The following is a 27,315-nucleotide window of genomic DNA, read 5'->3' on the forward strand; positions in this document are numbered from 1 at the left end:
TATTACAATAATCACATTAAATCTACCTTGAGCTTTTTGGCAAGAAAATTCTCAAAGGTCCAAAAGAAAAAAAAAAACCCAGAAAGTACCATTCAGTATCTAACAAAACATTCTGTGTATGCTTTTAATGTTATTTACATGGACCTGAAAGCACTAGTAAAATCCGGACTAAAAGATAATGTGTAGAAAAATAAAGCGAACAATTTAAAGTTTAATATGTGAACAAACACAGCTGAGTCTTGAGCACTCTGCGAATGTCTGCAGATATTATAGCTAATTTCTCCAGATCACAATTTTCCCAAAAAAGAAAATTCCAGAGTCTATGATCAAGATGGAATGAAACTTACTATCAACCAACCAATGCATATTTCTTGAGATACTATCAAATTGTGGAAGAGAGCCTATTTAAGAACCGAATATTAACTGACAGTTCTCAAACAAACAAAACCTTTTCTTCTTGGATAATTTCCCTCATTTACTTTGTGACCTCGCTGAAGATTGAGATTTTAGGAATAGTGCTCTCCAGGTGCTTAGTAAATTGTAAGGCTGGTTTTTCATAAATCTACCAAAGTAAGACTTTTAAAAAATGAATACCTCTTGCAACGTTTACCCGTTTTGACCAGACACCGAGCTTCTTTGCTCACCAATCTGACAGGATTCGAAAAATTCTCAACTTCATTCTTCCCTAACTCCTGTTTCCTTACCAAATCTAACGGGTAGAATTATTTTTAGGTGACCAGCTCATCCGTTCGACCTTAACTGAGCGCCTATGATGTTCCAGTTCTCAGCCCTAAACAAAATCCAGCTTCCCGAGCTTCGAAAGGCAAATTTAACTTTTTATGGAAACACCTAAAAAAAAAAGTCACAAAACCAACTATTGAGATTTTTTTTTTTTTACCAGATATATTCTACTTAAGTCAAAAGCTCACAGCCAAAGCAACAAGCAAACGTACGAAACACTACAGCAGGTCCCTACGATTAAAATAACCCAGATTTCCCGAGAATGAGAGAAACTGCTGGGGGGTGGGGGGAGGGGCACAGGGCACATCCCAAGGATGTCCACCCTCAGCACCGGTTGCGGCTCCCTCCCCTCCAGCAGAGCTGGAAGTGAGCGCACCCCTTCCCTCCTCTACCACGTCCCTACCTTCCCGGCCTCGGATTACGCCACAACAGGCGACAGGACTTTTTTAGGGAGGAAAAGCAGGGGGGCTCGAGCGCCGCGCACTCGACCTCCCAGCCCGGCAGGAGCTGCCGGCCAGAGCGAGGCCTGGGGCTGCGCCGCCCGGGGCACCGGCCAGAGGGTCGCGCGGAGCCACGATGCAAACGCCCAGGCCCGGCCGAGCGGCCTCCCCGCCCCCTCCGGCTCAGCTCTGGGCCGGCAGACGGCGCCCGGGGGGCTAACTTCACCAGAGAAGAGGAAGAAGCGACGCAGCCAGTAGCAGGCTGTGTGGACGCACGGGGAGACGGAAGGCTGGCTGTGCGTCTGCCTCCCGGCAGGAGCGTCCCACCTTCCCTCTGCCGGGCCCGTGCGGCCCCAGCTCACCTGAGGAGGGGACAGGGAGACCGCCGCGGCCGCCGCGATGGCCGTTACGGCACGAGGCCTCCGCTCCGCCGCCGCGTAGCTCTCAGGAGAGGGGCGGGACGCGCGCGGCGGGCGGGCGGGGCTCCGACGCCGACTGGCCGGGAGGCCGTGGGCGGACCCGCGCGGGCAGGAAACCCCCTCCCGGCACAATCCGATTGGTTCCCTTGCTCCCTGCCCTCCTATCCCTGAAGCGAGACCTGTCTGCGCCGCGCTCGGATTGGGCGGGTCCGCCTGTCAATCAAGCGCTGGGCTGGGCTGGGCTGGGCGTGGAGCAAGCTGAGGCGGTTTGCGGAGAGCGAGCGAGAGGCTGGGAAGCGCCTGGCCTGACCCTCGCTGTGGTGGTTTCTGTCTCCGGCAGCTCTAGCCGGTTACTTTGGGCCTTCCTCCCCAGCGCACGGTAGAGACTCCACGGCAGACATTGCCGCCTCCCTGGTTCAGCCCCAGCTGTTCTGGGAGCTTCCTCCTGGTTTCTGCACTCGAAGAGGTTCTTGCCAACGAAAGGTTTTTACGGACGGGGAGAAAACGAAAAACAAACCAAAAGGCCTGGAAATGGGAACCTGAGAGAAAAAATGTAAGATGTGTGGTTAATTTGAGCCACAGCCCGGAATAAGCTGAGCCTGGGGGCCTTCCAAGTGCCTGGGTGCGTGGAGAGCTTCCAGTCTCAGCTGCGTTAGCCGTGCTGTGAGGAGGACAATGACCTGCGGTGCCAAGTGTGCCCGCCCGCGTTCTTAGCGGCCCAGCCCCAGCCACCTGCCGGGTCATCAAGGAGTGGGTTCTCCCCGCGCTAGTACCACAGCCCCTTACCCCGACCTGCCTCCTTCTTCTGAACCATGTCTGTGGCTCCGCTCCCCTTAGGCGTCCCCTTGTCAGGAAAGCCTGCTGAGTTAGATCCCTTTCCTGGAGCGGAGGTGTTTTTCCCAAACGAGCTGTTGAGTTTGTACGCACCCCTACCTAGATGGTAAATTCCTCAAGTCAGGAACCATGTCAGTATTATTTTTCCCCCACTACCTACTACATAATAGGTGTTTAGTAAATATCGTTTTAAGGCGTTAATACATCAATCATCCTTTCCCTTCTCTAACCCTGACCCTGACTGGAAGTCCCAAGGATTCACACTTTTTTTGCTTTTAACTTCGATATTATTCATTTCAGTGCTGATGAATGTGGTTTGGTTGCCATTATTTGGGATCACAAGGTCAAGCACAAATCACCTAGGACCCCCTCCTGGCTTCAAGTTAACTGGCCAAGTAAACCACGAAACTCTGGGCCACAGCTACCCTATGTCTGCATCCCATTATTAGCATCCAAAGCGAATAATGTAAGTGAACTTCAGATTTACTCTAAGGGTCTAAATACCTTTGCATATTTTATCATGAACTGCTATGAACTGAGTTTGTCCCCTCCCAAAATTCATGTGCTGAAGCTCTGACTCCTAATGTGACTGTATTTGAAGATACGGCCTTTAGGAGGTACTTAAGATCAGCTGAGGTAAGAGTGAGGCCTTAATCCTAAAGGACAGTGAGAAACCTGGAAGAGAGCTCTCGCGTGTAATTGACCACGCTGGCACGCTGATATGGGGCTTCAACTTCCATTATCAGGAGAAATTAAATTTCTGTTGTTGGTAGCTCAAGCTAATACAGTAGTTTTATTTGTTGATACATCTTATAAAGTTTGTTGATTTGAGATGCTATTATATTCCTTTTTTTTTTTTTAAGCTGGAGAAATGATTGTCCAGAGGTGCAACTTCCATTATCAGGAGAAATTAAATTTCTGTTGTTGGCAGCTCAAGCTAATACAGTAGTTTTATTTGTTGATACATCTTATAAAGTTTGTTGATTGAGATGCTATTATATTCCTTTTTTTTTTTTAAGCTGGAGAAATGATTGTCCAGAGGTGAAAACGGTTTCTCCAAAATCATACAACAAACTGTTAGCAAAACCTGGCTCAGTTCAATTCTACTTACATATTTAACATGTAATGGTTTAGGGAGTATTAATATGAATATGACAGGGAAAGTGGTTCTTGCCATCAGGTAGCCCATACCACTGCCTTAAGTGGGGAAAATAAACCCAGAAAAATATGCTGAAGTCATAAGTTTAAATTTTATTTTGTAAGGGAGTATGTATTTTGAATGGACCAATGGTCTGAACAGACCCTTCACAAGATTTTGATCTAGCTCTCTTGACTACTGTGTGCCACCTACTTATGCAATAGAAGAAATAAGGGAGTTTTCTTTTAAATGGGTTTTTAGTTCCCAATAAACATTTTTTTTTTCTTTTTAGTTTTCCTTCAAGTTTCCTCATCATCATTCTTACCAGGAAATCTTAAAAAAAAAAAAGCTCAAAAATATGAAAAGGAGAAGTAATTGAAGATAAAAAAGAAATAGCAATGAAACAAAACATTGGGTAGAAGGGTAGTATGCAAAAGTCATGTATGAAATTGTAGGATAGTGACTTAGAAGGAATGGAGTACATGTTTTTATGGGGTGGGAGTTGTCCCAGAGACTTCCTTTTATACACCCTGTCTCCCCAACTTCCAAACATAAATAAACACATGGCTTCTTCTTCCTTTCTTTTAATAGAACTCAAACCAAATTAATTAGTGCTCAAACCCTGCTAATTAGTGCTGAGTGGACCAGAGACTAGCCAGAATCAGGTGACAATAATATTTAGACCAAAACTTACAACCTATGGACTGGAAATGGGGCTTTGAATAGGGATAGCTAATCTGTCTGGGATAAACACACGCAGGCAGCTCATTTCATTAATCCCAAAGGAAAGGATTTGGGAAGATATGAAATGGGGAAAATGAGCCTCCAATCTTTCCTAGGAAACTTGATAGCTTATAGTTAGAAATGATTAAAGAATGATCTGGTTTAGCATCACTGCCAGGTAGAACTGTTCAGGGCAACAACAAAAAAGCCCTACTTACTAATCAACAAGAAGTAACTAATCACAAGCTTGACTATGAAGTATAAAAATCAGTGGTAACTAAATTTAATTTCTGGACTAAGTACTGTTATGCCTTTATGGGAATTAATTCAACAAAAATTTATTGAGTCCACTCTGTGGTAGGCACTATAATAGGTCTAAAGATCAATCTTAACTGAAAAGAGCTCAATCCAGTGTCAGAAAATGAGATTTAAATATATTTATTGTTAATATAGTTAATACAGCTACATAGATATATACAGGGGGATAGTAAATTACAGGGGGAGTTGTGTGGTCAGGCTAGTCAGGCAAATAAGCAAAGAAGAGATAGGTTTTCCACATAGAGGGGCCTGCATTACACAATTAAAAAGTTTTATTACACAATATTGCTAGAGCAGATGATGATTAGAAATGTAAGCAATAGCAGCTTATAGAAGTTAAGGACTTTATCCTTTATCCTATAGGCAGTAAGAAGCCATCAAGGGGTTTTTTCAGCACTTTAAGATGTCATTCTGTAATTTTTTGGCTTCCAATGTTTCTGATGAGAAGCTAGCTGTTAAGTCTTACTGTTTTCTTATATGTCATATGTGTTTTTTCTTGCTGCTTTTAAAGTTTTCTTTATCAGCAGTTGTACTATGTTTATAGGTGTGGTTTTCTTTGTATTTATGCTGCTTGGGGTTCACTTATTTCCCTGGATCTGTGGATTGCTGATTGATATTGTAGTTTCCTTTTATCAAATTTAGAAATGTTTTGGCCAACATTTCTTCGAATATTTTTTTATGCCCCTTTTCCTTTCCTCCTCTGAGACTACATTTACTCTTATGCTAGACTTCTTGGTTGCTAGTACAGGTCATTCCAGACTCTGTTCATATTTTTTTTTTTTCAAATATTTTGCTTTCTGTGTTTCAATTTGGATAATTTCCTCAATTTAGATAATTGAGAGCCAGTGTCTGGTAATTCCTGGAAAATCTAAATATTAACTTCTTCCCAAAAGCCCAGATACCCTACTAATGATTATGGGCTCTTTTGGGGAAGGTTTAGAGACATATTAGTCAAGATGACAGAAACTAGAAACCACAAGATATTACAACAGAAAGATTCTAGTATTGGGTATTGATAGACTAAAAAAGCAAAAAGGGAACACTGTAGTAGCCCAGAGGTGGTAACTGTATGGAGCAGCTACCACCGTTACGGTAAGTGAAAAAGAGAGGTCAAGGTTGGACTATAAAGTCTCAGAAGCTCAGAAGAATGACCCAGCTGAGCTATGGCTCAGATCCCAGAAAGGATGCTGTTTAGCTGGTCCTCCTACTGAGAGGGCCATGATGAGGCTGGTTAGGGGATAGAGGACTGCCAAAAGAAGCTCAAGGCTGGTATCAGTTACTGCTGCTGGACCAAAGGGCTATTGTTGCTTATTGCTGGGGTAACAGTGACAGAAACTGCAAAAAATGGAAAGGACAAAATCCTTTCCCTCCTTCTCTGTCTTCCAGTCTCCCTCTAATGCCCTTTTTTGGTAGAATGTAGTAGGAGACCAGCCAGCATAGGAAAAATGTAGTTCGCGGGGTCTGAACCATAGCATCACAGAAGAAAGTATAGAAGACTGAATTTGGAGCTACAATAGCTCAATAACAACAACAATAGCTTAATAACCATAATCAACATTTGTGGTACTAAACTAGTAAAAATTGCCAAAATTAGATCCAAATCAATGCTACTTTATATGGTTTTACTGGTTTTTATGCCCTTTTGAAAAGAATTTCAAGTTACCATGTTGTATCAGTTTTCTGTTATACTGTGATTCCTGTTAGTGTCTTTTGCCAGGGGTAAGGAGTACCTTTACTATATAGCTCACACGTGTACTTGCTACAAAATCATAAACAAGGGCAGTTTTGGAAAAGATCTGTAAAACTAAGGATAAACAGACCCTGCCCCAATATTAAGTTTCCCAACATCATGAACAACGTGCCATAGACCAAGTAGAGCTGTCAAGAATCCAGTCTTCTCCCTACTTCCATTTCCTACACATTACCTAATGTAGCCATAGCAAAGGAAAGACCACTTGCCTATTTGAAAGTAGGACAACCACTATAGTCATTGAAAAAACAGCTGTTTTCCTTTGTTCCCTCTTCCTTGCTTCAACTCAAGCTCCCTTACCCAACCCAGTCACCTCTAGTTTCTAATGTAAGTGGGTGACAAAACAGGGCTAGGTATTAAGCATTTCACCTTATCATGTACTTTTCACCAATGAAGATTTTTGAATATTGAAGAATTCTTATTAAACATTTGTAGAACACTGGGCATGAACATTTGTATAGGGCCACAGGAGTTCCATCTGAAAGAGGTCATTTCCTCAAGTATTATATTCTTTAGTGATGAAAGTTAACATTTCTCCTACGACAATTACCTTTTGTTATTTACAATAAAGACACAGTTTCATCATGTTTCACATATTTAATATTTGTTTTTTAACATATTAGAGTAGAACAAATGTCTACATCTGCATAATTATATATTATATAGCACTCTGTCAATTATACAACACAAGACATTTATAGGTAAACATTAAAATGGCAGTGTACCTATTAATAACTAAATGTTAACAAGATAATAATCAAGCATTCATTTAATGGGAGAGTCTAGTATTTCCTGATAATCCTGCCTTCTTAAATTCCTCCAATAAAGTTTATAACCAGCAAGGACAAAAACACTAATCATAATAATTACCCCTCCAAAAACATCATAGACACTCGGAAATATGTGTAACACTAGAAGCTGCAAGACCATAGCTACTACAATCTCTAGGTGTTGTACTGTGCTGACCAAAGCTGGATGGAATTTGTCCAAGGCATAGTAAACTCCTAAGAATGCAGCAGTGGAACAGACGCATATGGCAATGAGATAGCTCCAGGTTTCTCCATCTAATGGGATGATGGGTTCTTGAAGAACAAACATAGTAGATATTCCCCAGATTGTCCCAGTCCAACCAAAGGTAAACAGTGCAGTCCACATGCTGATCTTTTCTTTAATAGATCTGTACACTATCATAGAAAGAGCAGTGGTCAGTCCAGCCATCACTGTCATAGTGTACCCAAAGGCTTCTTTCCAGGCATTTAATAAAGAATTGTCTTCATCAACAATGTTGGGGATCATGACAAGACAAACACCTAAGATGCTGCAAACAACTGTAGCCATGTCAACATAAGCCATTTTCTCATCTACAAGTAAAAAAGCCAAAATGGCACTGAAAACTGTGGTTGTAGCTCTCCACATAGTGGTCCCATTGCTGGGAGGAACTATTGAAAATGATGTATAAGCACAGGTGATAGAGATAACATTGCATACACCATAAAAGAAGAGTCGTAATCTGTATCCACTGGGTCCAAAGGGGGCCTCCTGGTAGTAACACACAACTAACACAGATAAGACCTGCAAGACAGAACGGATAAAAATCAACTCTAAAGATGGAACTTTAGAACGATCAGAAACAAGCCTAGTGATAAGAGCTACACATCCATGAGCCAAAGCAGATCCAAACAGCACTATCCACATTTTTCTGGATTGAAAAATATTTTTTTCTGCAAAGCTCTGGAATTGTCCAATATCATTGGTCATTGGGTCTTCTGTTAGTGGAGGTCGAGTGTCCATGGTTCCAAAGAAAGTTCTTCCTTTTCTTTTCATTTCACTCAGCAGGCCTTTCTTTGGATTTTCTTCCATAAAATTTCCATAGTCTTCATTGATTTCTTCATATCCATCATCCCCAGGCTGGGGATAATGAGAAGTATATTTCACCATCACCGTGTTGGGATGTATTTTCACCCGTTTTTTAACTGGATATTTTTTGGAGGGAGAAGTATCCATTTCTTCAGATAATCAATTCTATTTAAGAAAAAAAAAAGAGACAAATGTACATATTCATTCAGTTGAAATTTAGTTTTAATTTCTATTCTAATCACATAGAGGTTGTAATAGTAGTTTTAAAAAAAGGAGTAAGAAGAGATCTAGCAATATGCCTTATCAGATGTAGGAGGCCCAATGAAATTGTCTGCCCCTCATTCAGCTTATTCTTTGTATCTCATTCAGCTCTGTTTCTTATCTTTACACCACCAACAACTCATATTTTTCCATCTTTTCATTCCTATGTTTCTCTACTCATCCAATAAGAAAAACACAGAAAAGTAAATAACTTAGATAAGAACTTTCCTTTTCACTGTGTTCCTTTGTTTATATTATGAATTTTAAATGAAGAAGTCCAAAGTCTGTATAATATCACAATTAGCTTTATTGCACAAAGTATAGTCTTTTAAATATTTATTCTGGACTCTCCGTACAATAATACCAAACCATACATGTTCAGGTATATAGATAGACCAAAATTAGAAAAATTAAGATTTTAACTAAAATTACCCTTTAATTCAGCAATATCACTTGAGATTTTATCCTAAAGATATGATCACTTATGTGTTTAAAAAAGGAAAAAATAATATGTATTTGTATATGCTTATATAACATAAAGGAATTATGGAAAGATACAAAGTAAGGGTGGAATAGGGAACAAGAATGGAAGAAAACATTTGTACTATGTACATTTTTGTATTTTTATTTTTGAATCACGATATTGAAAAAATTAAATTGCAAACTAAAACAAGGTGTTCATCTGCTAAGAAAAAGAGCATACAAAAAAGTGTAGAAAAAATGTATGAATAGAAGGGTTCATTGCAGCTTACCATAATTCCATACAATGGAATACTATGCTATATATATCCATTAAAAATGACGATGCAAATCTTTATTGACACAGAAAGATGTCCATGACATTTTGTTAAGTGAGAAAAAAGCTTTGTTGTATGGATTAAATGAGATGATACATATAAAGAACCTCAGTAAATGTTAACAGAATCCAGCATCCTTTCACCTTTGACCTTTCTTAAAACACTAGGTGTCTTCTACACTGTTATTCTGTCTCCAAAACTTGTATTTGTTCATTCAGTTATCTTTCCTGTGTGTTTTCTTTTTTTCTAAGAACAATTTCCTTTCTTCCCAATGATTCCTCCCATTAAAAAAAAAAAAAAAAGAGTAAACCTTTTTATTTTTTATTTTTTCCTCCTTATGACATACCCCCATCCTTGCCAAAAACTCACCAGTTCTAGGATCTTAAACCATGGTCTACAAATCAAATCCTATTTTGTTCTTTGACACCAGCTGGGTAGCCAACTGTTTCATTCCTCTTTACTCTTTTCTCTGCTAAATGACACCATCTTCAGTTGGAAAAAGCCATTTAAAAAAACACTGCCTGTGCCTCAAGTTCTTCATTTTCCTAGCCTGGACCTCCTACTTGCAGTCCTTCCTGAATATTACTATGAAGCTAATTGATACTCTTTTCTTCCAATTTGTATCAAATTTGACTTCAGCTTCAATAATCCCAGATTAAATAGTCTTGGTCTCCCAAATAGATTTGCCTTCCCTAACCTCCTCATTTATGTTTGCAATACCTTCATTTCTCTAGTTCCCCAAGCTAGAAACCAAGGAATACTCTGAATTGTCTTTTCTGCTGTCACATTTTCATTTGGTCATCAGTCTTACTGTTCTTGTCTTTGGGATATTTCTCAGATTTTTCCTTTCTTATTGTGAATTCCTATATAGAATATTGCAACAGCATCCTAACTAGCCCCAATCCTTCTGCCATAAAGTCTGTCTATATTATTCCAATATATGAATATTATTATTATATAATCATATTATATACATAATTATATATGATTATATATTATAATATAATTATAATTAATATATTATTTATAATATAATATATTATTCCTATATAGGAATATATAGATAGATATATTATCTATATTATTATTTAATCTGTTTTCAAAAGATTCAAAACAAAACAAAAACTTCCCTTAAGCTTTCCCAATTTAAGAATTTATAGTGATTTCCTCCTGGCAACCTCACTGAATGTCAGCTCTCGTGCCTGGCTCTCCAGACTTTGCCTCACATCTAGCCCCTTTCAATATTTGGCTCCTTAATATTTGGCTGTGATCAGTCCAGTGCCCTCCCTGACGTCACTCCCCACACGTACATGTCATTTCTCCAAGTCTTTATTCTCACTAGTTTTCTCTACTCCAACTTTCTAAACATTGCTCATCTTTTAAGAAGGGCCAGTCCAAATTTTGCCCTTGAGAAAGAAGCTTTCCCTGGCCACTCTATAGCCTTTTTTTTTTTCTTCTTTGTCTAACATCTGCAGTAGTTCCCCTAATTTTATAATCTAATCATTTTATTATTTAGCTGTCTCAACTCAGTGGGGTTGTACCCAAATTTGCTATGTTAAAATCTCCTTTCTGCTAGTCAGCAAGTGTCTTGCTGACATCTCTGTTAGAATACATAACTTTTCAGGACACCTGGGTGGCTCAGCAGTTGAGCATCTGCCTTGGGCTCAGTCTCCCATTGGGCTCCCTCTGCTTCTCCCTCTGCCCTATGTCTCTGCCTTCTTTCTGTGTCTCTCATGAACAAAAAAATAAAATCTTAAAAAAGAAAAAAAGAACCCATAACTTCTCATGTGCTATCTATTGTTAAAATTTTGTCTTCTATCCATTCAAAGCTTTCCCCTTCCCTATCGCAGGCCAGATTTGTAGCTCTAGGGACATGGATAGAGAGAGGATGTGGTCTGCCATTTTACTCCTCTCATTCCCTCCCTTTGGAATCTGCACAAGGGCAATGCAATCTGCCTCTGGGATCCCTCCTTCATCTCCCTATTTTAGGCTCTAGCTCCTCCAGTGTTTTAGCACAGGGAGAAAGGAAAAGGAAACAGACACGTTTTATAATGGCTGCTGTTGTGTGATAGCTTTTTGATGTATAAACTTGGCTGAGCTGAACGACATTCCCTAGTCATTTAATCAAACACTAATCCAGGTGTTGCTATGGTGGTATTTTGCAGATATGATAAAAGTCCCTAATCAGAGGCACCTGGGTAGCTTAGTTTGTTAAGCCTCCAGCTCTCATTTTCGGCTCAACTCATGATTTCAGAGTCCTGAGATCAAGCCCCATATCTGGCTCTATGCTGGAGGCTGCATAAGACTCTGCTGTTACCTCTGCCTCACACCCCTGCCCCACCACCATTCACATGCAACCTTTCTGTCTCTTAAAAAAAAAAAAAAAAAAAGGCCCTAATCAGTTGACTTTAAGTTAATCAAAAGGAACTCTATTTTGTATGGACCTGACCTGATTGAGTGAGCCCTTTAAAAGAGGGCATGGGCTTTTCTTGGGATTGGAAATTCCAAACAAGTTGCCCTTGGTGTTCCAGCCTACTCATGATCTTTTCCTTACTACCTGTGGGCAACAAGCTTCTGCCTGTGGTCATGGGGTTCCAACATGCTCTTGAATCTTCTCTTCCTAACTGCCTGCCTTAAAGACTTCAGACTCATTTATTCAGCCCCCACAATTATATTAGCCAATTTCTTGTAATAAATCTCTTACTGGTTCTGGGTCTTAGGTTGAACCCTGACTCTGATAACACTGGAATTAACTCCTTGATTATTGTCTTTGTTTCTCTGTTAACTCTGATAGATCACTGATACTCTCTAGGTTGTACATATCCAAATGTAGGCTATCTTGGGTAAATTTTATAAGGCCTCCCCAATGCATAAATCACTGATGTAAGAGTGCCTTCTGCCCTAGGGCTTATGGCCCACAGATTTTTGCAGCTTGGTCCTCTTGCCTGGTAGACAGCTCTCTTGGGCAGGCACCAATAGTATCCACTTGGCCCCAGGAAACTCACATATCCTTATCACTCCAGTGAGTGTACAAACAATTTGCCACTGCCCCTTCTCTCCAATTGTATTTTTCTTTATTGAAGCAAGCAAAGGGCAAATTAAAATGTGCTGTCTAAACAATTTCCAAATGGAGAATGAGAAGGCACACTCAATTATTGCACATAATGATCTGGTATCCTTCACACTCAGCTATAAGGGAGGACTTGCCCCTCCCTTTTCCCATAAGGAAAAAGTATGACATTTTTCTTTTTTTTTTTTAAAGGTAAATTCTTTTTTTTAAAAAAATATTTATTTATTTATTTATTTATTTATGATAGACACAGATGAGAGAGAGAGAGAGAGAGAGAGGCAGAGACACAGGCAGAGGGAGAAGCAGGCTCCATGCAGGCACTAAACCGCTGAGCCACCCAGGGATGCCCTGACATTTTTCTTAAACCAAAGACCCATAACAGATAACATGACCCCTGTGAAGAGATTGTATTTTCCAAAGAGAACCACAAATCCAGTATCTCCCATACTACGTGTTTGGGATTTTCTTAAATGTGAATTTGACATTATTAAATAGAGAGGTAGAGTCTATATCCCATACCATTAAAAATAGGTTGGCTTTTGTAACAGTTTTAACCAATAGAGTATGGAAGAAGTGACATTGTGACTTCTGAGGCTGGGTCATAAAAAGTAACGTAGCTATGCCTTCCTAGTTGCAATACTTGTGCTTGGAGCTCTGAGCCAACAGATAAGCAGTCTGACTGCTCTGAGTCCAAGGTATGAGGAAGCTCAAACTAGCCCATGTATAGAAACCATATGGAATGGTCCTGAGACTACATTAAGAGAAAAAAAATGCCTGGGCATACCCCCTCCAGCTGCTCCAGCCCCCTGCTGTTCCAATTGTAGCCACTCATGTGACTTCAAGTTAAGAGACACTGAGTCAGAATCTCCCTGCTGAGTCCTTTCCAAATTCCTGATCTACAGAAACTATGATAGACAATAAAATGATTATTGTTTTAAGCTACTCAGCTTTGGAGTGATTTGGTACCTGCAGTAGATAACTGGAACACCCCACTGACCTCCCCAGTATAGTATAGGAAGGAATAGTGATCTCAGTGAAAGTTAAAAGCCTCTTGTATCTGGCCTTAATTGATGGACTTTTGAAAGTGGAACATTTTGGGGCATCTGGGTGGCTCAAATGGCTAAGTGTTCAACTCTTAATCTCTACTCAGGTCTTGATCTCAGGGTTATGAGTCCAAGTACCACATTGGGTTCCACAATCAGCATAGAGCCTACTTAATAAAAAAGTAGGGAGGGTGAGGGAGAGGAACATTTTACTCTCCATTTTAGGATCATGGATGCTAATTCCAAAGCTTTATTCTACATCCTGTTATGCATATATTAGTGTATTTAATCCTAGTCCAACTGCATACTTTATTTTTAGATTTTATTTATTCATAAGAGACACACAGAGGCAGAGACATAGAGAGAGAAGCAGGGTTCCTGTGGGGAGCCTGATATGGGCCTTGATCCCAGGACCCCAGGATCATGAGCTGAGCCGAAGGCAGACACTCAACCACTAAGCCACCCAGGTGCCCCTCCAACTGCATACTTTAAATTATTTTTTGCACTGTGTAATTTTTGTTTTTTTCTGTCAATGGATTAGTCTATGATAGACATATTCCAGGTATTTCTCAACACTATTAATATTATATTGTGTCCCACTGATCCCAAAACCATGTTATACTAAAGAGATACATAAAAATCTTCTCCAGTCTCTCTAGTTTTCATTTAATTTCAGGTTTCATGAATACAACTTATTAAACAGAACCTGAAATCCTGACTAGTTCCTACATTTTTGCACATTTAAGTCAACATGTATTCATTTCAAAGAATTATGAGGTATCATAAGCCCAGTACCATGCTAGGCTCTATAAATATGAAGATAAAACAGGAGTGGTCTCTGCTCTCATAGAGCTCACAGACTATGGAAGAAACAAGTAAAGTCAAATGTAATATTTTAGGAAGTTAATAATGCAAGCTACATGAAGTTCAAGGAGCTGCTGGAGCACTTACAAAAAACACCTAACCCAAATATGAGGCAGTCTTAGCAAGTTTCCCAGTGAAAAGAATACCTGAATTAACTTTATGCATATGTAACAATTTATCAAGTAAAGAGGAGAAGAAAAAATATTTTCTAGAGATAAGAAATTTAGAAGTCAGGGGTGCCTGGGTGGCTCAGTGGTTGAACATCTGCCTCTGGCTCAGATCGTGATCCTGGGGTCCTCGGATTGAGTCCCACATCAGGCTTCCCACAGGGAGCCTGCTTCTCCCTCTGCCTCTCTCTCTCTCTGTCTCTCTCAAGAGTAAATAAATAAAATATTTAACAACAACAAAAAAAGAAATTTAGAAGTCAGGAATGTTGGTTTTGGATTCTGGCTCTGCCAACTAGAGTAATAATTATATTTATTTTAAGATATAGAGTTTTAGAGGGTAATTATTGGGATCTTTTGATTCAACCCTCTTCAAACTCAATGTCTTTTTAATGATTTCACACTTCTACTATTTTGATATCTCCCATGTAAGACACTGCAGTTCAGTGATCACAACTTTCTACCACCTGTTCAAAGTTATTGGTTCTGACCATGTGCCAACTCTACTCCTTCCTCCCAGAGACAAAGGGTCTGAACTAATCTCATCACTCCAAGCTCCTCTGACAAAGATTTATGTGAGAAAGTGCCCTCCAAGGCAGAGGTGTATGTTTCAGTTGTGTAGAACAACTCAGCTAAGTAGAGAGAATATGAAACAATAGGACCAGAGGACCAGCCTGCCTGGCTACAAATGTATCAACCTGAAATGCTCAACACAAATGGATTAAAAGGATACACAATTTGATGTCTGCTTGAACAATGGGGATAATTCAGTGTGGCAAGCCTGAAACCAATATTTTTATCCAAAAGAGGCAATGTTTCTTAAGTTACATTCTCCATCATAAGGCCCACAGTCAGCTCTCTCCTACGGTTATGAAAATTAACACTGACATCCCTACTGTCTAGGTAGGAATTCTTGGGACAATTCCTTTATGGTACCTAAAGCAAATGTTACTTGACAGTGGGAGTTCTTTAGTTACCAGGATGATCCCTGTAATGGTAACAAGTCCTAGCTATAGGGGCAGCTGGGTGGCTCAGGCTGTTAGGCTTCTGACTTCAGCTTAGGTCATGATCTCAGGGTCCTGGGATTGAGGCCGGTGTCAGGCTCCCCACTTATTAAGGAGTCAGCTGGTCCCTTTCCCTCTGTCCTGCCCCCCTGCTGGTGCTCTCTGCCTGTCTCTCTCAAGTAAATAAATAAAATCTTTTTTTTTTTAATGTCTTAGCTAAAAATCTAGCTACTACAACTTGATTATAACTGTAAGTACTAATGTGATACTTAAAACCTATGAATAAAATTGGCTTTTAAATAAATATTTATAAAGCACTGATAGGTTACTACATTATACCTGAGCAGTCTAGCCCTAAGATACCTTAATACCCCAATTTGCTTGGACAGTGTTGTCCCTGAGTAAAAATGGAAAGATTATACCTAATTGATCACCTAAAAGGGAGGACACAACAACCACCTTTCCAGGATATCATGAGACATCAGGACTGCACAGGTTCTGTGCTATTAAATAATACACCTCCTGAGACCTGTTGAGAGAAGCCACTCTTCCCTCCAAGTTGATGAAAAGGGGCCCATATTCTGAGGCCCCAAAGACTATCAGCATGCACTCTGGAAAACCGTGTGGAGGTTCCTCAAAGAGCTAACAATAGAGCTACCCTACAACCCAGCAATTGCACTACTGGGGATTTATCCCAAAGATACAGATGCAGTGAAACGCCGGGACACCTGTACCCCAATGTTTATAGCAGCAATGTCCACAATAGCCAAACTGTGGAAGGAGCCTCGGTGCCCATCGAAAGATAAAAGGATAAAGAAAATGTGGTCTATGTATACAATGGAATATTACTCTGTCATTAGAAATGATGAATAACCCACCATTTGCTTCAACATGGATGGAACCGGAGGGTATTATGCTGAGTGAAGTAAGTCAATCAGAGAAGGACAAACATTATATGGTTTCATTCATTTGGGGAATATAAAAAATAGTGAAAGGGAACAAAAGGGAAAGGAGAGAAAATGAGTGGGAAATATCAATGAGGGTGACAGAACAGGAGAGACTCCTACTCTGGGACATGAACAAGGTGTAGTGGAAGGGGAGGTGGGCGGGGTGATGGGGTGACTGGGTGACGAGCACTTGATGGGATGAGCACTGGGTGATATGCTATAGGTTGGCAAATAGAACTCCAATTTAAAAAAAAAAAAGACTATCTGCATGATTCTACCCATCCTTAGGCTGAACCCTGGCTGACATACCCCTTAACACTCCTCTTTGAGTAGGGATTCTTATTTCTTCCCCACTGCAACAATTAAAGATCAGGAAGATAGAGGAAGTATTTAAGTTTGCTTGTACTTCAATACTCTTTGATTAAAAAAAAAAAATACTCTTTGAGCCTGTATCTTTGCATAAAGGTACACTGCTCTAGGGGAAAAAGAACGTGCTTCTGAGCTCCCACCTCTCAAACCAGAAAATTCTTAAGTAAACTAATAGAGCTTGAAAGACGAGAACATTTATAATAAGGGAGAAAAAAACAGAGTAGAAAGTAAAGGACATGCCCTTTCTTAAATCAGGCATACTTAGGAAGTGAAGAATTTATCATGAGGAGTTGAATGTTTGTCTTTCTTAGAAGGTGAGATAATCAGAATGTTGCATGTGGGTGGTAAATAATCAAAATGAACCAAGTTAATAATCAAATCATGAATCTGAACAGTTTATGAAGATGTAAAGTAGGGGCTATAAGTAACGTTAATGGTACAAAAGTTCAATCAAATACTCAGATTATATAGGAACTCCTCATAGGCAAATTCAACAGAAGAATAAATAATAAAAGAAGAGACATGCAGCCTAGTAGTCTCCTATGGTAAGCCAATTGAATATTACCTCTATAAAAATATAAAATTAAATTTCAAGGCAAATTCTAGACAGAATCATTCTAAGTCAGATGTATTACTTAGGACATATATACCACATGTAACGGTAGAACTTTCAATAAAAATACCACTCATACTGCATCAGATTATTGCTTGACAAACAACAGTCCACCACATCTCTCTTAGGAAAAAAATAATAAGGCAAATAATTATGTCCCCTTTTGTAACATTTAGATTAAAGCATCTTTGCAATAAGCTATCAGAGAGAGACTAGGAAGACAAAGAAGACCTTGATTTAGCCAGACATCATGACAATATTTTCAGCAGTCTAACAGAAACAATCAAATAGGATAAAAAAGCAAGAATGGGAAATCAAATAGAATAAAGAAAGGCAAAATGAATGGCTCTAAAATTCAGTGAAAACAGAAGGGAAGATGGAAGTTTCAATAGCCAGACATATATTTTTTTAAGATTTTATTTATTTATTCATGAAAGACACACAGAGAAAGGCAGAGACACAGGCAGAGGGAGAAGCAGGCTCTATGCAGGGAGCCTGATGCAGGACTCGATCCCGGGTCTCCAGGATCACGCCCTGGGCCAAAGGCAGGCGCCAATCCGCTGAGCCACCAGGGATCCCCAATAGCCAGACATATTGATATTTACATCTCACAGATAATGTGCTAAGCACTAAACATGGCTCAACCCAGCTTTGAGAGGAAGTGAAACCTTAGGAAGTTTAGCAGTAGGGGAGCATTGGGGAGGGGTGGAGCATTAAAAATTTGGAGAAAACTAATGGCCTCCCTCACTTTAAATCAAAAGATAAAAGGAGGTAAAAGAAGGTACTCGAGGAAACTAATTTGGTAGACATTACTGAACACATTCTATGTGAAGGGCACCAGGTAGGAGATGTAGAGCCAGGTCAGTAGGTTCTTTTTTTTTTTTTTTTTTCATTTTTATTTATTATTTATTTATGATAGTCACAGAGAGAGAGGCAGGCTCCATGCAGGGAGCCCGACGTGGGATTCGATCCCGGGTCTCCAGGATCGCGCCCTGGGCCAAAGGCAGGCGCCAAACCGCTGTGCCACCCAGGGATCCCAGGTCAGTAGGTTCTATTGTTGAATTTGTCCCAGGGGGTTGTCTAGAACTTTGTCACACAGCACCCAAAATGAGTCTCTCCTCCTTACTTTTCTCTCTTTTCCTCTTCACAATCCCCTCCCTCTTTCCCTACCTTAGCTTCTTAACTTTACTCCTATCCCCCACAGGAGCCCTGTCTGACATTCTAGCCCAGGAGTAGCTACCACTTAATTCATGTAAATGATCTCATGAAAAATACTTATTTTGTTGCCTTAAATGAAGCATCATCACTCCCAGAATCACATTCTGCCCTCAGAATAGACAAGACTATTTTCACTTTCCTGAAATCATAAGTTCTCTGACAGATAATAGGGGTGATGATGACAAAATATCTGTATGGAAAGGAGGAGAAAAATCTCGAGACACCTGGGTGGCTCAGCGGTTGAGTGCCTGCCTTCGGCCCAGGGCATGATCCTGGAATCCCAGGATCGAGTCCCACATCGGGCTTCCTGCATGGAGCCTGCTTCTCTCTCTGCTTCGCGCGCTCTCTCTCTCTCTCTCTCTCTCTCATATGAATAAATAAAATCTTTTTTTTTTTAATTTTTTTTTTTTAATTTTTTTTTTTTTTTTATTTATTTGTGATAGTCACACACACAGAGAGAGAGAATGAGGCAGAGACACAGGCAGAGGGAGAAGCAGGCTCCATGCACCGGGAGCCTGACGTGGGACTCGATCCCGGGTCTCCAGGATCGCGCCCTGGGCCAAAGGCAGGCGCCAAACCGCTGCGCCACCCAGGGATCCCTTTTTTTTAATTTTTATTTATTTATGATAGTCACAGAGAGAGAGAGGCAGAGACACAGGCAGAGGGAGAAGCAGGCTCCATGCACCGGGAGCCCGATGTGGGATTCGATCCTGGATCTCCAGGTTCGCGCCCTGGGCCAAAGGCAGGCGCTAAACCGCTGCGCCACCCAGGGATCCCTAAAATCTTTTTTTAAAAAAAATCTCAATCGCATGACCACTCCGGCCACTGAGAATCTCACCCTAAAACCTGGCTTCCTGTCATCCAAGCTAATTGTACATATTTTCACTCCTCTGGGCCTTTTCCCTGTGCCACTTGATACTCAGCTTCTGCCTCTTCTTGTCATTTTACTCTCTTTGTGTGTGACAATACTAGGTTTTAAAAAGTAGTGGCTCCTGGGGTGCCTGGGTGGCTCAGTCAGTTAAGCATCCAACTCTTGATTTCAGTTCAGGCTCAAGTCATGATCTCAGGGTTGTGAGATGAGCCCTGCATTGTGCTCTATACTGGGTACAGAGCCTGCTTGGGATTCTCTCTCTCCCTCTGCCCCTCTCCTTGTCTCTTTATCTCCCCCTGCTGCCCGCGTGTGCCCATCCACCCCGTCTCTTAAAAAAAAAAAAAAAAAAAAAAAAAAGTAGTGGTTCCTCCAGCATGTTTGGTGGGCAAGGATTGGGAGTAGGGGAGGACAACTAATGTGCCCCAAGAGATGAATGAATAAAGAAAATGTAGTACATTCATACAAATATTATTCAGCCATAAAAAGGAATGAAGTTCTAATATATACTGTAATCCGAACATATCTTAAAGAAAGTATGCTAATTAAGCCAGACACAAAAAGATAGCTATTGTATAATCCACTTAAGTATTTAGAATAGGCAAGTTCATAAAAAGAGGAAATAGATTAGAAGTTACCAGGTGCTGGGAGGAGGGGAAATGGGGAATTATTTCTGTTTGGGGTAAGGAAAATGGAAATCATAGTGATGTCATACAACACTGTGAATGTAATTAATGACATTGAATTATACACTTAAACAAGGCAAATATGGTAATTTTTGTGTTATGCATATTTTACCACAAATCTTAAGTTTTAGAAAAAGCACCCCAAGCACTAGCATTTTTTAAAACCTCCCTAGTAGGGATGCCTGGGTGGCTCAGTGGTTGAGCATCTGTCTTTAGCTCAGGGTGTGATCCCAGGTCCAGGGATCGAGTCCCACATTGAGCTCCCTGCAGGGAGTCTGCTTTTTCCCTCTGTCTATGTCTCTGCCTCTCTCTCTGTGTGTCTCTCGTGAATAAATAAATAAAATCTCTAAAATAAGTAAAACCTCTCTAGTAATCCTAATGTGTAATTTTCATGTACAAGAACCACCTGATGGATTATATAAGGGCCTTTCTGGCTTCACGATTTAATGAATCCATGCACTGCTGTATGACTAAAGAAGAGAGAGAAGCATAGGGTTGGACATTTAAAACAAAATAAAATGGATACTGAAGCCAGACTGCCTGGATTTGAATCTTAGCTACAGAACTTAATAAATATGTGACCTTGGGCAGCTTATGTAACTTCTTCACTTATTTCCTCTTCTGAAAATTGCAATAATGATATTATTACCTGGTAGGGTAGAATGAGAATATTAAATCAGTTAATATGGGAGAGCCTGGGTGGCTCAGTCGGTTGGGTGTCTGACTCTTGGTTTCAGCTTGGGTCATGATCTAGAGTCATAGGATCAAGCCCTGCATCAGGCTTTGCACTCAGGACAGAGTCTGCTTGAGATTCTTTGCCTCTCCTCTCTCCATCTGCCCCTGCTCCTGCTCACATGCACGCGCTCGCTCTCTCTTTCTCTCTCTCTCTCTCCCTCAAATAAGTAAGTAAGTAAATAAATAAATCTGTTAGTACACACAAAACACTTAGTATCTGGCACCTATCAACTGCTCAATACATGCTAGGGTTTTTTCACATTATTCTATTTGCCCAGAATGACCTAGTCCTCCCTCTTTTTTTCTCCTTCAATAAGGCTGTCTTGCCTTGTTATCATTGTGTGTTCATTGGAGTAGCTCTTTTAATTTCCTTCAAGAACTTTTCCTCTACATTCTCCACTCTGCTAACTTTTTGGCACAGGGGGCCTAGCTTACAGTCTACTTTGGCTTTCAACATCCCTTCCTCATTAAGCTTAATCACTCACAGCCTTTAAGTAAAAGACATGTGACTCTTCCTTTCACATGAACACTTACAGGCCATTGTAGGGTCATTAGTTAACCTAATTTTAATGTTGTATCTCGGGGAATAGGGAGGCCTGAGGAGAAAAAGATGGGGGAACAACTAGTAAATGGAGCAGTCAGAAGCCAAACGACATTTACTGATTACATTTGCCATCTTATGTGGACACAGTTTATAGAACCCCGAGACAGTTGCAATAGTAACATCAAAGATCACTGATCGCAGATCACCATAACAAATATATCCATAATGAAAATGAGATATTGTGAAAATCACCAAAATGTGACACAGACATGAAGTGAGCAAATATTGTATGGAAAATGACACCAATAGACACAGGGTTGCTGCAAACCTCAATTTATAAAAAACAAAAAACACTATCTGTGAAGCATACTAAAGCAATGTGCAATAAGTGAGGTATACATATATAGAGTTTTTTTTAAAGAAATTAATTCACGTGATTTTGGTGCCTGACAAGACCAATATCTTCAGGGTAGGCCAGCAGGCTGAAAACCCCGGGGAAGATTGTTTGCAGTTCAAGTTCAAATAGTCTGAATTCCCTTCTTCTCAGCAGATAGTACTCTTTTCTATTAAGGCCTTCAACTGATTGGATGAGACCCACCCACACTGTGGAAAGCAATCTTTCCAATTTCTCAATTCCAGGAATTTAAACATAAATCTCCTCCAAAGACCCCTTCGCAGAAACATGTAAAATTGTCTTTGACCAGACAAGCTGACACATAAAATTAATTACCACAGCCTCATCCTCTGCATGTCTTCCACATGCACAAAAATTCTGGCTATTTCAAACTATAAGAAACTCCTTCAAAATGTCATGCTGTTTCATGCCTCTGGGTTTTTACATATGCTATTCCTTCTTTGTGGGATACTCTTTTCTGCTTTTCACCTCGTAAATTCCTTCTCATTCTTCAAGGCTCAAATTAAATATCACCTTCTCTGGAAAATTTCCCAAGGCCTTCCTCTTACCTCCATCTAATTTAGATGCCCACCCTCATTCTTTGATTATACCTTCAATCATAGAATTTGCTTTGAGCTACAACTATGTTTTTATCTTTCTCTTCCACTGGACCTGTGAGAGTTTTAACCCCACAGGTTGTAAATTAGGTATTACTGGGATGCCTGGGTGGCTCAGTGGTTGAGTGTCTGCCTTCAGCTCAGTCATGATCTTGAGGTCCTAAGATCAAGTCCTACATCGGGCTCCCCGTGGGGAGCCTGCTTCTCCCTCTGACTATGTCTCTGCCTCTCTCTCTCTCTGTGTGTGTGTTTGAATAAATAAATAAAATCTTAAAAAAAATAAAACTAGGTATTATTAATTTTTATATTTTCAGCACCTATTGCAGTGCTTGGCATGAGATAGGTGTTTAGTAAGTATTTGTTGAATTGGACTATTTATATAAAGGAACTTAAAGGGCTCAAGGAACTCAAGTAAGGAAACTTTTCCACTAAAAAAGTTTAATTCCTTAATAATATTTCGGGAATAATAAAACATTATAGTGTACAGGTTGGCTATTAAGATAATTTGTATATTTAGCATCTCTACCTCTGGCTCTATTTCTGCTGATAGGTCTCCCATATTTCTTTTAATATTGAATTTCTCAGGTATAACTGGAGGTATTCCTTAAGTAATGTGTATCCCCTTTTCTTAATTAAACCATTGTCAATCAAACAGGAAAGGTATTGGAGATACATGTCTCTCAGCATTTCCAGACTGAACTTAGTTGCTATGTCCCTGCTTCCCAATACACACCTCACAGCTTAGCCAAGTCAGGTGAATCCCACCACCACAAAGTCACAGCAGTCCCTCATCAAGCTTCCCTGGGCCTGCTCAGAACAAGCTTCTGACTCAGGAGCTATTTACCACCATCAGATCACTACATTAAAAAAATAATATTTTTGTTTATTCCTAGTACAAAAACAACATAATTTTATTATAGAAAATTCAGAAATGTGGAAAAGCAAAGAAGTAAAGTAAAAACCATTCATAATCCTACCACCCAGAGATAACTACTGATACTTCCAAGTCTTTTCCTATTTGTGAATAGTTTTTGCCAAAAATGTCATCAAACACCATATCCATTTCTAACTTCCCTGTTCTATTTATCAATACATTGTAAATATTTTTCCATGTCACTAAATATTCTATGACATCATTTTTAATGGCTTTGAACACAATAAGTCACTCATTAGCTTTCTGAGAGCTAAAAGGCAAATGGGATGACCAGCTGTCATTGATCCTTTGTGCAGAGATAGATCCATAACCACCATGGGAAAAGCCACATATGTGAAGATGAACAAATTTAAAATCTTGAACTTTTCCCACTGAATATAAATGAAGAAATGGGTTTTGGTGGCCAGGGAAAAATTGTAAAACAAAACAAAACAAATAGATAAATCAAAACTATTCATGTTTGTTTCTTTGTTCTTCATTCAGAACATCATCTATGGAAAGAAAGCGGAGACTAAGAGTAAAATCAAGTGTGTCTTCATTCATATTTTGTATTAGGATCAATACACTGTTTAGTTTTGAAAGGATCTGAAGCAACCACTCAATTAGAGTTAAAGAAAAAATGAGTCCACAGGAAATATCAGGCACAGATGCTTCTGTGCATCTGGGACATACTCTTTTGGATTGTTTGTCTCTGAATATAGCTCTAGATTCTCTAATTATAATGATAGCTATTTTATTTAGCTCCATCTCTGTGCCAGGCATGTACTAAGAATTTTGTTTTCTCACTTAAAGGTATAAAACAACTCTGTGTGAAGTAGGTATTATAATCTCCATTTTACATTGTAAAATGAGGAAATACGTTCTGAGAGTTTGGGTAACTTGCCAGTTAGTGAGTGACATAACCAGTTAATGGCATAGACAAAATGCAGATCCAGATCTGCCTTCCTAAGCCCTTTCTTCTATACTATACTGCAAAGTAACCATCTATGGTAGGCAGAATAATGCCCCCCACCCCCCGACACTCCTACCAAAATATCCACATCCTAATTCCGGGAAGTTGTCAATACATTACCTTATAGGACAAAGGGGAATTAAGGTTGCAAATGTAATTAAGCTTCTAATCAACTGACCTTAAAATAGGGAGACTTTCCTGGATTATCTGATTGGGCCTAATGTAATCATAAGTGATTAAAAGTGGAAGACAGAGACAGAAGTCAGAGATGTGACAACAGAAGCAAGGTCAGAGTGATGCAATGTGAGGACTCAGCCTGCTGTTGCTAGTATTGAAAACAGAAGGGGATCATAAACCCAGGAATATGGACAGCCTCGAAAGGCAAGGAAATAGATCTTCCCTAGAGCTTGCAGAAACAAATATACCCTGCCAACACCATATGATATCTGTGGTGGACATCTGACTTACAAAACTGTAATATAATATTCCTCTTGTTTTAAACCATCAAGTTTGTGGTAATTTGTTATAGCAGCAAAAAGAAAACTCATACACCCTCATTCTGTGAATGTCTAAAGATCAAATTTCTTAGAAGACCCACATAGTACAAAAATGGACAAAATACCTGCATGTAAAACCATGAATTTTCCTAGAAAATAATTTTTGCTCTTCTTAAGATCTAGAAAAATGTTGGATAAGACTACAAAGTTCTAGGTCAAGTGACATGGACAAGGTTATTTTGGCCTAAGATAGAAACTACTTGCGGGCTTGCTTGCCCTCTGAAATACCACTTGAAATGTCTGCTTTTAAGAACCACATGCTCATGAATCATCTAGAAAAAAACTGAATTATAAAACATCTCTTAATGGCTGAGCTAACTGAGCTAACTGCCCTGCTAGATATAGTTATTAGATATTGAATCAGAACTTTGGTTGGATGTCGTCAAATAGGATTTTGGATTAATAACCAATATTGGGCAATAAATTTAACCAATTCTGGAGGCAGCAGATCTGAATTTGAATTTTGCCTCCATCATCTTCTACCTGTGCATACATCACCTAGGCTTTCTAAACATTACTTTCTCCATCTGCAAGATCAGCTGATATCACCAACTTAAGAGGTTATTAATAAGGACTTAATGAAAATATAGATCAAAAGTACGTAGCAGGTGCTCAGTAAATACTAGCTTGCTTGCTTCCTATTGGTCAAATACCATGGAGACTTTGACATTAGCGTAGACTTGTTTTCCTCTCTGCTGTTTTTTTTTTAATATTTTATTTATTTATTCATGAGAGATACACAGAGAGAGTCAGAGACATAGAGGGAGAAGCAGGCTCCTCGCAGGGAGCCCGATGTGGGACTAGATCCCCAGACCTGGGATCATGCCCTGAGCCGAAGGCAGACACTCAACCACTGAGCCACCCAGGTGTCCCCTCTCTGCTGTTTCTATAGCAAGAAAATTATTATATACAGCTTATGAATTGCTAGATTAGGAATTTTTTAAAGCATAAAAAAATCATGCATTCAAGGACGTATGCCTGGAAGCCCAACTTGAAATCTGTTCCTCCAGCCCTTCTAATGATTTTAGAAACTTCTGATTTCTTGTATTATATCTCTTTCTGATTCAAAGACGTAGAATGATTTTTTGGTATCTATAATTAAGCCTTGTCTGATATAACTACATTAGTGTACTATGTAATGTTTAAAATTGAATCCCATCATTCAAGAAAACTTTCCTGCTTTTCACAATATTATTTTAATACAGATGCTAATAAAGAATTATTGTTTTGAAATTTATGGAAAAGTATTCACACAATGCTGGTGTAATGAATCAAAAACTGAAGATAATCCCTTGAATTGCTATTAATTCTTTTCTTGATGGGATAGGACAGTATATAACAGTAATTCATAGCAGACAGTTTGCCTATATTTTGTTCCTCGTGTAGTTGTTGTTTGGGGAAAATAGCCTACAATTTATCAAGAAAGCTAGAGTAGATTTTTTTTAAAGAATCAACCAGAATTGGTTGGCAGTCTAGGGTAATAATATCTTAAGATTTCTTTAAAGATGAGTAGACAACACTTTGAGCTCTTATTGAAGAAATACATATCAATTGTGGTACATAAGGACCTAAGGTTGCTAATTAGAATGGAATCTGAATCATTCCTTCAAGCCATTTTCTACTGGGGACCTTTTAATTTATGTGATTTCTTAAATAGTTCTTTGGAAATGCAATTATCAAGGCAGTTTGTTTTCTTATAACTCCCTTGCACATTCTGTCTACTCTCCCAAACACTTCTACTCAAATCTTTATCTAAGCCCAGCTAGCAAATTCCAGGACAAGGGGCAAGTAGTAAAATTCACTCAGACCTATTTTTAAAGTGCTGTTTCTGAGAAGACCAAGAACCACAGAGAAGTGGGAAGCTGCCACTGTATGACTCCACCTCCTCATACATTCATGCTGGGCAAGTCTTGTCAAACATCCCAAGTTTTCCGGTTTGTGCACAGCCCAAGGTGACTCCTTTAACCTGCCATGTTCACTCCTTCAAGTCCAGGCACCATCTAAAGGGAAGATGCCAAAGTCAGAATCTCCTTTGTGGCCTGTGAGTTCCATGAAGGCAAGAGAGTTCTCATTTATATTTATGTTCTTGGCACATAAAACACATTTAATAAATAGTGATAGTACAAAAAAAAAAGCAAAAAAACCTCAGTCCTGAACTGCAATCTACAACTGTTCCTCGAAATTTGTCCCATCTTGTTAGTTCTCACAGGTTCTGGTGTCCATTCTCCTATTTCTGTCCTGATTTCACTTTTGAGATGGTTCTTAGACTGTTATCTTTATCACTCAGCTGCAATTCTGACTCTCTGTGCTGGGGACACTGGTTCCAGATCTCTTAGGAATCCATCCTGGTGTGGGCTGCCCCTGTAGTCTATGTTGGCCCCATGCTGGCCCAGAATTGTCAGAACAAAACAACCCAGTAAGGATTCACCTGGAAAAGGAATCAACATCTCTGCAAAGT

The 27,315-nt window shown here is 39.7% G+C and overlaps 2 protein-coding genes across 11 annotated transcripts in view; both read right to left on the reverse strand.

Annotated features, from left to right (window-relative positions):
* Positions 1–1,689, reverse strand: part of NCK1 (NCK adaptor protein 1) — a 76,598-nt gene extending 74,909 nt beyond the window's left edge. Inside the window, exons 1-2 of one of the 7 annotated variants that reach the window (XM_072792626.1) lie at positions 1,544–1,641; positions 705–849 (exon numbers count right to left, since the gene is read on the reverse strand). The gene's annotated coding sequence lies outside the window, so the exon portion shown is untranslated. Of the gene's footprint in view, positions 1–704; positions 850–1,144; positions 1,314–1,407 lie in introns of those variants that run through there. The other 6 variants (XM_072792625.1, XM_072792627.1, XM_072792632.1 and 3 more) reach the window with 6 other exon arrangements.
* A 5,251-nt stretch (positions 1,690–6,940) lies between these two features.
* SLC35G2 (solute carrier family 35 member G2) overlaps positions 6,941–27,315 on the reverse strand; it is a 111,129-nt gene continuing 90,754 nt past the window's right edge. For all 4 annotated transcript variants that reach the window (XM_072792624.1, XM_072792621.1, XM_072792622.1 and 1 more), the window contains exon 2: positions 6,941–8,385. In XM_072792624.1, coding sequence (XP_072648725.1) covers positions 7,129–8,367 — 1,239 coding nt within the window. In that variant the 5' untranslated portion in view covers positions 8,368–8,385 and the 3' untranslated portion in view covers positions 6,941–7,128. The remainder of the gene's footprint in view (positions 8,386–27,315) is intronic.

Source organism: Canis lupus, chromosome 22 (assembly GCF_048164855.1).
Source record: "Canis lupus baileyi chromosome 22, mCanLup2.hap1, whole genome shotgun sequence".
Lineage (NCBI taxonomy): Eukaryota > Metazoa > Chordata > Mammalia > Carnivora > Canidae > Canis > Canis lupus.